This window comes from Myripristis murdjan, chromosome 12 (genome assembly GCF_902150065.1).
Source record: "Myripristis murdjan chromosome 12, fMyrMur1.1, whole genome shotgun sequence".
NCBI lineage: Eukaryota > Metazoa > Chordata > Actinopteri > Holocentriformes > Holocentridae > Myripristis > Myripristis murdjan.
In genome coordinates, this window is record NC_043991.1 from 20719775 (window position 1) to 20732086 (window position 12312).

The following is a 12312-nucleotide window of genomic DNA, read 5'->3' on the forward strand; positions in this document are numbered from 1 at the left end:
TGCGCTACAGTTTGAAGCCGGTAGCCGACAGATCTCAGTATGACTCGGTTTCCACTGCACGCTGTGGCAACGCAAACTGAAACAAAGGCGGGTGCTTACATCTTCACCGTTTCTTGGACTTTAACCCGACTGCTGCCTTTACATTTCCTGTTTGATTCTGACTCGCTGCTTATGCAGACTCACACAGACAGTTGTACTTGTTGTCCAGGATTTAATTTGTTTTGAAAACTGATCCCTAGGGACCTCAACTCTCTCACTGTGAAAAAGCTATCAGACCTGGCTTGCAGTGGGCAACAAACATTGAAAAAAATGATGGAAAATAAGCTGTCAAAATAAATAAATAAACAAAAACCAGCAAGAACAGGCATACCCACACACCGGGGCAAATCAAATATGATTAAATGAGTATCAAAGTTGAGTTAATCATCAGAGACTAGAGGATTATGGGGGTAAGAGCGCTTCGTTACAGCTACAGCTGCGGCCCACATGCGGCCCACGACTTATGCAACTGTGTTTGCATTATAAAGGGCTTTCAGCTGGGAATGACAGATATTGTGTAAATGTGAACTGCAGATTTTTGCCAGACACATGAACTGTACAAACATGTACAACATGAGTACACACACACACACAGACACACACGCACATGCACGCACACACACACTCACATGCACGCACACACACACACACACACACACACACACAGTCCCTCACTCACAGCGTACAGCCACCTCCCACATGACATCTCAATACATTTTTTACCAGTCAGGAATCAGAAACACACAGTGTGTCTGGAGCCCAGGAGGTGAGGGAAACAGTGTGCGCTGGTATTTTTAACTCCTGCACCTGCTCCCTGTTGTGTTTGGCTGCTCGGGCCTGGGACTGAGCTTGAGTTATTGCTTTCCCAGACACATTCACAGCATTCATTCATGTGTACTTTGGCCTCACTGTATGAGGTAGAGATGAGAGAGAAAAGGAAAGGGACAGTCGGAGAGAGGTTGCGGTGCTAATACTGTGAGGAGTTCACCTCCTATCGTGGCCTCTTGCCATTTCTTGAGCTACATGTTTGAGAGCAGGAAGTTGCAAACTACATTACTTTTACCCTACAAGACGAAATTTTACAGACCCACTTGGTAAAATTGGATCATTTTTATTTATAAACACAAACCTACATTTTGGTTTTTCACTGACTAATGACATGACATGATACATTTACAATGAATCAGAGGAAAGACCGATGAATTTCTTCTCCAGAGTGCTTTCTTACTGACTTGAGGACATTTATGGGGCACTTTCACCAACTCCATTCATATGAACATGACAGCTACGGCAATGCCCACTCGAGTGTACTTTTACAATTTCAATTCTTGGTTTTTCCCAAGGCTCTCTATCCCCACTGCTGTGCCCCCAAAGTACAATTTTTGTGGTATTTCCGATCAAAGCACAGATTTGTTTCCTACACTTCCCCTTTGGGCGTATAATTGCCTTTCTGCTGTGAACACTCCACAATATTAACTTGTCTTGCTGAAAGAATACCTCTGCATGATGTGTGCGTGTGAGTGTGTGAGTGTGTGAGTGTGTGTGTGCTGCGGTGACCTCTGTCAGCACCAAAGCAAATCACTTCAAGGACAAACTACTGTTTTGGGAGAAACAACCCGTGCCTCCTCCCACACTGACTTCTGAGCAGCAGCTCCTGTCCTTGATAGGATTTCCTGGCATAGTGTGGGCAAAGAGACTTAGGATTAATTGGACTTGATGTATTTGAAGAAAAGGAGAAGAAAAGAGGGAAATAAGGCACATTACAGTGAACTCCCATGTCATCTAAGTCACCAATTACATTTATTATGTGACTTTGCTTTTATTTAATGAGTGTGGCAAAGTGTGTGTAAGGCAAATCTTAAAAAAAAAACAACAACAAGAAAACACTAAGGTGAAAGCAAATATTAAGCTGCTTTGTTCACATCTAATACAATCATAAAAAATGCATGTTGATGAACTTTTAAATGGCCAACTGTCACATTTTTTAAGATCACAGACAGTTCCCACATTTCACACACACACACACACACACACACACACACACACACACACACACACACACACAGTGGCGCATTTGTCCAACAGATACAAATGAATTGCTCCTCTGTGTGTGGTTTGCTTTGAGGCTGTCTGCCTCTGATCTGGTCTTGGTGGTTGCCCTCTGTGCTGCTGATCACACGGCCTTTGGAGGCTGATTGAGTCATCTGCTGACTCAGCCACTTGCCTTGTGTGAGATTACTCAACCAGATTCTTCCGTCACACCGCGTGCTAACGTTCCTGGTTTGCGGTGAGAGGAGAGAAAATAACAATCTGACTGAGCGTAATCACCTACGAGTTCAGGATTCCCCGGGATTATTTTGCTGGAAATGGGAGACTGGAGGCTTTGATTGTAGGACGCAGCAGATCCTGTTCTCAGTATGCACTCAAATGCAGAATTCCCTGACTGTCCGTGACTTTCATCTCCAGGTGATGTTATGACATTTATACTTGTGTTAAGTAAGTGTATTGTGCTTATTCTATTTTAATATACTGGAATGGGAATTTTGAATGAAATTGTTTAAGTCAGTGTGTAAGTCAGTTTATCATATCAACGCAGGTATTCGTTTTCTTTAAATATTCAACATATTGTGACATGACGCTTGTATCATGCTGCATATTGTATGGTGAGGCCCTTGAAAACACCCAGCCTTATCTGGCATACAGTTACAAACCATCCATACATTTTGATGTTATCATCAAATCACAGTCAATAACCTGGTTTTAGGTTAACCACATTTTACACAACAGATTCTGCATCCTTTTGTTTCTACTCTAAACTCAGAGCACATGGTGAGACATTACTTCAACACTGACAGGACTCATTACCAGGGACTACAGCTGATAAGGGTGCTTAACATTCCACCCTGCAAATAAGTAAGATCTCAATAAGCGTGGTGCTGCGTGGTGATGTACTCTGCTGCCCCGGGGACACAAATCAGATGGAAAGGCTGGATGGCAGACATCCTCAACTCAGTTCCCCTCTCACTCTCTTCCTCAGTTTATCTTTCACAAGTACTTCTCTCTCACTGTTCCTGAAGATGCAGACACACAACGCAACCTGAAATCAGCCTATAACTCCATTGTTATACATGTGGACGACTAACTAGCACTGTCATGGCAACAGCAGATGGAAACAATGGTGCAAAGTGGTGGCACTGAGGGTCAGCCCAGCACCACGCAACTAAAAACAACAAGCAACAACAACAACAAGAAGCACATAACCAGAATGACTGCTGTATGAGGCCATCAAATGCTGCTGTCTGTGTCTGACCGAGACCAGTGTTGGTGCACTAATATTATCTGCAAATAGTGCAGGGTTTCTCTTGGCCCGGAATCAAGAGGTGGAACCGCTCATACAGGCTGCGTACTTAAGCTCAGCATATTTGTCAGTATGTGTGGATATTGGCATTTCACACTACAAACTGAAGTAGGTAACCAACACATTTTGCCCCCTTTCACAATATCAAAGTGAATTTGTTTTTGTTTGCAAAATGAACCCTTCATTTTGCATCATTTTAAACCCTCCAGGTTTTCTGAAAGAGGCCGTGCCTAGCTCTCTCAGAATAGTTAACGTAGGTAGATCCTTTTATACAGAGGTAATCCTTTCCTAGCGTAGCACACACACCAAGCCGAGGGCCTGACCTGGAATAATGAGGTTGGAGTTCAGGGGCAAGGGGTCAGGGTCACAAGTCAGGGTCACTCATATCTACACTTCAGCATGGACAAGTCCTTATAACTTAAACTTTTTTCACTAGCAGGCAAAACCAGATTATCTAGACAGACATTTATATAACTGGGATGTGTTATTAATCACATTAAAAATGGAAAAAATGGACTGAATTTGAAAATCTGAGCTAATGTGATAGTTAAATCGCAGATGGAGTGGGATTTCAAAAATATTTCCTTTGTATGTTATCAGTTCAACTTGTGAGCTGTATAGTCTACATAATGCTAATGAATAATAATCAGTGCTGGGATGCTCCTTGCCATTTATTCACATTTAACATTAAATTCTTAACTTCAGAATTTATTCAATTTGCATAAAATGAAACATTTCCTTTGACATGCAACTCAATTTGCTGCTCAAGGATTCTGCACAACACAAGAATACCTTGTTACAGAAGCTGCCTGACACACCTTTCCACAATTGTCTGAATGCAATTAATAAACTAAATGTTCTACGGTGCAATACATGCAAATTTAGCACTGAACCCTAATCCCACATGTAGTGTGTCCTTACAGCCTCCATCTCTCCCTGAACCTTTCAGCATGTGAGCAGTCGAGTCCACACCCTGCAGAAAAACATGTCTATCCCTGTTGGCCTTGGATCAAATCCCACCAGAACGCCGTCTCCTGTGTCTCCCCTGCGCCGTCTCTGCTTCTGCTCTACAACTGCCTAAATAAATATGAAATGCTAAAAGGGTAGATGGACTTCTCGCTGTCCTTAAATAAATACATTTTAAAAAGGATTCTAATATAACCCGGCCCGCCAGTGATTGACCCATCAATCTTGAGGCATTTTCTAGCCGGGGTCAAACTCTGATCAAAGTACAAACAAAAAGGTGAGAGCAGATTCTCAATTCAGCCTGGTCCGGTGGGAAGAGGGAGAGAGGCCCCATTTACACCTGGCATAAACTGTGAATATGATTGGACTGGATATAATTTATCCAAAATGCATTTACAATTTACAATTTTCTGTCTACACAGTCCATATCAAGCCAACAGTGTGGCTCCATTGCACTCTCTCGTGCAAAAGTCACACAACTTTGCGCCCCAACATTTACAGACCGGAGGAATTGCAGGTGCAGATCATTTGTCAGATATTAGAAGCCTGTGTTGTGTTTTGATGTGCACTTTTTCCTGCTTTGGGAACAGGGGAAGAAGCCATGCTAGACATCTGAAACACCACAGTCAACACCAGAGCATGAGACTGTTTCATGCAGTTGTCATAACACTCCTGAGCGGTACCAAGACTTCACAGTAGGGATATGGAAACAAAGTCAAGACTAGTGACATATTTCTGCCTACATAGCAGACACAAAGCATGAATACTTAACTTAATGTTTGTGGATCCAATGCATTTCTTATTGTCTGCAGTTTAACAATGGGCTTGTTTTTAAACTTGTTCAGTGCGGTGACAATAAGTCCCTGACTACCTCTGGAGGTAATTCACTTGATTGGATTACAATCGGTCCTCAGTGGTACTTTAGCACATTAACGCTTGTATTTTTACGCGTTAAGGGATATCCAATTACACTCTGATCATCGAAGGGGAATGTTTACTCCAGGTGTAAAGATGGTGTGTGTGCATGTGTGTGATCATGATGAAATAACAAGAGACAGAGCAAATCAGGAAGAGAGATGGACGAGTTGAGTACTCACCGCCACAGCTATCATGGAGTCGTCTGGTTTCCATTCTGCCTTCTGATAGAAGCCAAACTGGGCCGCTGCCTTTGCCGACTCGATATAGCTGACAATCAAAACGCTGGGCTGTGGGCAGGGGAGAGGGTGTGGGAAAGGAGATGCACATTTTAAATATAGGGCAATTTACAGCCATCTACAGCGTAACATATTGTCCTAAAAACAAACATGCACAGCAAAGTCCTCACATGGAGATTATGCGCTTTAATGAAAAGTACATCTCATTCACATACACAGACAGAACCTTCCATGCACATGTAAACTCCATGTGAAGCTGTGGTGGATGTTTAAGAAACCATGTTTGATTGACACAGACCCCACCAAAAATCACATCACCATCATTCCAGTCACTTTTTCAGTGAACATGAAAATTATAACGCCAATATTATCATTCCTACTAAAATCATGAATCATGTCATAACAACAATATCTGCAAAATTAACCACAATATGTTTTTTTAACCAAATTATTCAGCCCTAGTTGCAAAACTGCTGACAATATGTGGGCTGCTTCATGAGTGGCACCCATCTGTATTTAGCGGTGTTGTGAAGCTTGAGGGAAGTGAAAATGAAATGAGCTCTGCTCCAACCTGCCAAATTACTAAAACACAAAGAACCGCTTGCTGTCCATTTTGAGGTAGTTGTAGCTTGAACAATAGTCCAGTCATTTTATGAATAAACCTTGGACAAATTGCAAGAGAAAAAAAAACTCCCACTGGTGAGAAGTTTTGAAAATCACCTATTTATGACCACATATTACCAAAAAACACTGTTTTTAACACACAGGGGAAAGGGGTTCAAAATTTTACTTTCAGATATCACTATAAAAATTCACAAGTTGATTACACACACAAAGACAAGAAAAAAAGTCAATTACAAGTTCTTTGAATTATTCTGTTTACACATGCATATCACACATTATCTGATTTGATATGCGCTAATAAGGAATATAAGGAATAAATGCCAGAACAGATATTTAAACAGTGAATTAAAAGGTTACTATATATACAGTAACCTTTTAATTCACTGTTAGCCTATATAGTAACCTTTTAATTCAAGGTTACTATATATATATAGTAATTATATATATTATACATTGCAATTTGTCCAAGGTTGACCCCAATTTTGGCCTAAAATTACTGGACTACAATAGATTCAACTAAAACCAATAAATAAATACATAATGGTGGATTGATTGCATAGTTCTTGGCCAGATATCAGGCAATCAGCGTCTGAAAACAGATTTTTTAAATTATTATTATTATCATTATTTTGGACTGCAATGTCCCTTTAACAGCTCTGACAATGAGACCAGACACAACAAGAGCAACACACAACCAGTGATTCATTATGTGTTCAGCTGAATCAGGGCCAAACTCCACACAGTAAAGTCATAGGACCCTCTGTTGACCATTCAGCAAAAAAGATGGGGACAAAATCAAACAATCTGCATTTTGAAATGGAAAAGTTTTAGAGAAAATGTTGCAGAAGCAGTCATTTATAATGAGGGGGAACATCTTTCCTTTTCATTTGTAGATTTTCATGGCTTGCTATGATCATCAAAAGCTATGGGTATAGACTGTTAACTTACATTGCAACATTTTCTACCCATCTCTTCAGCTCATATGATCGCTGACCCTGCAACTAATCCTAGAGAGCTGCTACAAATACACTGATTATAATAAGACTTTACTATGATAGGGGAGATTGACCCAAGAATGATACAAAGAAAGTACAGCATAACATTGTGGTAAATAACAGAAACACAAAAGAGTGCTAAAAAATGTGTTAACATTTATCACCATGACTATTTAGTTAGCAGCTAGTGAACAATATGGGAAACCTGTTGCTAATCATGTCAGTACCATTGATGTTGTCTCTCTCTGGCAAACAAACTTTACAAATTCAACGTCCTCCAGGAAGGATAAAATAACTGGCTGCTGCTCAAAAGCTAATTTTTACTTGGGACGTTTACTTATTTGCAACAACATATCTTACAGTAGTTAACTCAAAATGTTATGAAGAAATGAGACAGGGCGTTTTGTGTGATGCTGAGGCAAGGCTTGCTCAGAGTGAAGAGGGAAAAATGGAAAAATGGTCAGGTGGGAAACAAGTAGCTGGTTTGCCTTTGATGTGGCTAAACCTGCATGTTTAAATTTTCTCCCTGAGTGATCACGATGCAGTTTGTTTCCTGACAGAGACAAAGAGACAGGCGCACACGCAGACTTAGCCAGCAGCCGCTGCCCTGAATTTGCCTCTGCTCCTGAATCGCTGTGACAGACATTTGTCTGGATCACAGACGTGGTCATCACTGTCAGTTTATTTCAATCCCCTAACAGAACGATGAATTTAATCTGTTTCTGGCCTGCATCTGTTGTCTGCTCCTGTCCACCAGAAGTAATAACCATGTTCAACTTGAGCCAAGTAAGTCCTTGACGGGAAATTAAGATATTTATGACTTTCATCTACTTCAACTGGAAGCAAAGGAATTGCAACATCAAGAACGCGTGTCTACAACAGCTTATAATAAGGGCATTTTCCTATTACACTGAGAAAGAGCAAACATCCAACAGAGATGTCTGGTGAAGACATAATATATATCAGAATGCACAACAATACTGCTGTGTCACTTGCTTTTGTAGCATGAGAACAGCATATGTTGCATCTTTGAGCAGCTAAAATGCGAGGAGGGGAGGATTGTTTCACAATAAGAGCATGGACTATGAAAGCAGTTTTTGAAAACCAGAGAAGGTTTCACTGAGACACTGACACTCTCTCTTTCTCTTTCTGTATGTGTGTGTGTGTGTGTGTGAGAGAGAGAGAGAGAGAGAGAGTGGGTGTGTTTATGTGGGTGGGCAGGAGGTGGATTCCTTTTAAGAACTTATGTATTTTTTTATTTAAACATGTATTTAAACATGTTTCATGTTTAACTTTATTTTCATATTTCTGTGTGTGAAGCACATTGAGATAACATCGAATGAAATGTGCTAAATAAATAAAACTGACTAGACTTGTATGAGGAAAACGTCCAAACTACAGCATTTCTTCTGAATTCAAGAAGCAGTCTAAAATAAAAATCAGTGCAGTGGCAATGTCAAAACAGAAACTGTGGCCCTAGACTATTTCTTGCTGAGCACTCCCACTGACACACGTTTCACGTTGATCGCTACATACAAGCAGGGAAGAAAACCCCAGCTTTAAAAAAGGCAGTGGCAAGGCTCGAGAGTTACTCAAGACTCTCCGTGGCCAAGCCAGAGAACAGCCCAGCATCGCCTCTGCTGAACGGGGATGGAAGCTGTAATTTTCCTCACACTGGTAGCAGGGTCTGTCCCACCGTGTTGACCGGTGCTGCCGTCAATCAACAGGGAAGGAAAGTGAAAAACAAAACCAACCACGTCTCCTGTGAAAGTATTTCCAGCATTGTGTGTGTTTGTATGAGTGTGCTGACAACCATTTATCACCCGAGTTTCATGGGGTTTTGAGCCTAATCCATCTTCTGCGTTTCGTTCTGAAATGAAACATATGGTGGTATAACAGTTGAAGTTTATTTAAAGCCTCAAATCGCTGTTTACAGTCTGGAAGGGTTTTTCCAGTCCACAAGCACACAACTGACAAAATAGGACACCCCCTGACTTAGGCCTAATCCTCATAGGCAAGAAAAAAACTACCAAAAAACAGTTTGGTGCAGGAAAAAAATGAAAGAAATCTTGATAAGGACCAGAGAGAGAGGAGACCCATTCGTGGCAAGAAAACAGAAATCACCAACATGTGATAGTCTTACAGTCTTATCATCAACTTGTGTTATGGCATGATGAAGGGTTAAAATTAATAATTAAAATTAAATTAATGTGACCAAGTAAAGTCATATTGGATCTTCTTTAGTACCTCACATGATTTACAAGATGATTTGCTGTAGTGTAAAATGTGGGGAAACTGTAGTAAATGAGCCAAACATTCAAAACCACCAGTATGGTCCCTGTACCCAATCACTGTAATGTGAGAGCAAGTTGAAGTATTTGTAGCCTTCAGTGTCCCTTCTGCAGAATTAAAACTTTATAATGCCGATGAGTACTTGTGAAACTAGCCCTGTGGGCCAGGGGTTAGGAACTATTCTTTCTCTCTCAGTTATCACAGATATACTGAATATATCACATATCAAGTTACATGCAATGATCACTCACAACTGAAAAGTGCATGTAAAAAAAAAAAGAAACAAACCAAAAGAATGACAAATCCTTTGAGATTTTAGATCATAAGCAGTCCATGTTTTGCATTTAAAAACATTTTTTTTTTTAAATCTTTTTATCCTGTTGATATACAGGTAGGTATACTGCAAAGGAAACTTCCACAGTTTTCTTTAGAGGCAGCACAGCTACTGAAACTGGTAGACATACTGTTTGTTTGGCCAGTGACCCAATTAGATTGAGCTGATTTTCCTCCTCTCAATCAGGGAAGGAAAGAAGAAGTTAACCATGAGGAATGTAATCAATCCACGACCAGATTATCAACATTCTGCATGTCCCTCTTACCTGTTTGAGATAGGCAAATCATCCTGTTTTCAACAATGATATGTAACAGGCCTCACTATTACATGAACACTAGGACATTGTAGACTCAAATGCTATACCCAGGTAACACAAGCCAGGCATTATCTCATGTAATTCAAGCTAGGCTACGTTATACCTTGTACCCGATCATTGTAATGTGAGAGCAAGTCGAAGTATTTCCAGCCTTCGGTGTCCCTGCTGTAGAATTAAAACTTTATAATGCCAATGAACACTAGCGAAACCAGCCCAGTGGGCTGAGAGAAAGAAACACAGCCTCTCTCCTTGTTCATCACCAGATTACAATCAGATGCAACCTCTTCAGGCACTCCATAAGTCAAAAATCACTACTGAAGTAGCTTATATGATTAACTTTGGCAATACAAACAGTGCTAAAGACAAGATCAATTGAAAATAGTCTTCAATATTCAGTTCTATTATCAACTCCTTAACCAAGCAATAAAACTTTGGGCAGAAGATTTAACATTTATTGTAGGCAGCAAAGTCTGTTATGTGCTGTCATATAGCCTATACTGGGAATTCAGAATATCTGTCATATCTTCAGGTCTGTATACGTTGCTTGATCTCTTGATTGCTGTAACTTCATTACATTCATCACATCACTATGTTCTGGCAATGCAGTCTCTATGTCGTCCACTGACTTCAAATAAAATTGAGAGAAAGTGAAGGGAGGGAGATGGAGAGGGGAAAGGAGTGCACGGAGGGAAGGAAGTGTCATAGATAGCCCATTATATAGTGTTACTTCAACAAGTCATCTTATTCATGGGCAGCAGGAAATATAATAATTTGCTGTGACTAAGACAGCCCAGGAGAGGATAGGCGTGTGGTTCTGCCGGGACTGCATGAGGGTGCATGAGGCTCTGGTTTTTAAACCCTCCTCACCCTTGACCATTTTCTGCCGTCTAGCTCAAACACAAACCATGCCAACTGATGTCAGTGATAACACCGCCTGACTTCAAAAGTCCCTGGATTTTCACACGAGGTACTGTGATCTTTAAGGGATGCTTATCTTGCATCAGTGCACTCCATTTGCTCTAGAGAGTACTCGGCTGATTTTTTGTGGTTTCCGAGTCACCGGCTGCTTTGTGACCTGGAGGCTTTCTGCTTGACTTGAAGAAGGCTGAAGTCTTATCTAGTTAACTGTGAGGGCCTTTATTTTCCATATTCTGGTAAATAACAGTATGGTAACATGATAAAAAATCATGAAGCCCAAAAAAGCTGAAACAGAGTCAAAACACTGATTATGAGTGTAATTCAAATTAAATATTTCCACTATTTTGTATATTGTGACTCGTTTGCTTGTAATTGCTGTACCAGCTCAATGACTGGGTCACAATATGACTTTATTTGGCTACAATTTGATAATGATACTAACTCATGAAGTGACTTTAGCAGTGAACTGGTACAAACAGATCATCTATTATTATCATTATATACGTGTGCATGGACTACTACTATGATAAAAGATAGCAACTGAACCAGAAACTAATATATTCACTCTCTTTCCTATGCAGATTAGCCTAAATGTAAACACTGCACACTCCTGTGTGCTATAGTGTAACAGAAGATCTTGTAATAACATGTAAACATGCACACTGAACATGCACCGTTCTTTGTATTCTGGTGTTCTGGAAATAGGGTAAATATTAACATTTTAGCTACCCTCACGGGCGAACAGGCTCAGCTCTGTCAGATTTCACTTCTGGCTGCAGGGAAATATTTGAGTGCAGTAAGAGCATGCATCAAGTTGCTGTGTTACCAGCTACCACCGGATTTTATTAACAAACGGCAAAGATTGCAGGTAGCACAACTTTAACCAAGTTAATTTTGTTTTCACTTTATAACCTCAAGAGCCAAATTCAGGTCAGGCTACCAGGTGTGACACACTCTCAGGCTGCCAGGTGTGACACACACTGTATAACACTGCAACATGACCACGACCTCTATCCAGTGTCTGATCGGGCTAGTAAAAAAATGTAAATGTTGTATCACAATTTCAATTTAACTTCTTCACAGACTTGGTAACTAAAACTGGGATTGGGATGAAACTGGGACAAACTGGGATGTGGGGGGCCCAGTGGTCCTTGGGTGGGCTTCCAGAGGGTCCTCAGCAAAATGAGGAATAATTTACTATACTTACTATAATGTAATTCAATGAAAACTGTTACAATACTCAAAAAATTGTATGAGTGATTATTTCAACAATAGGTTTCAAGCTCACCATTTCAAATCTATTTGTCAGTGCTCAA

The 12312-nt window shown here is 40.5% G+C and overlaps 1 protein-coding gene across 1 annotated transcript in view; it reads right to left on the reverse strand.

Moving 5' to 3' along the window:
• ric1 (RIC1 homolog, RAB6A GEF complex partner 1) overlaps window positions 1-12312 on the reverse strand; it is a 58402-nt gene that overhangs the window by 41292 nt on the left and 4798 nt on the right. The window contains 1 exon segment of the mRNA XM_030066139.1: window positions 5461-5568. Coding sequence (XP_029921999.1) covers window positions 5461-5568 — 108 coding nt within the window.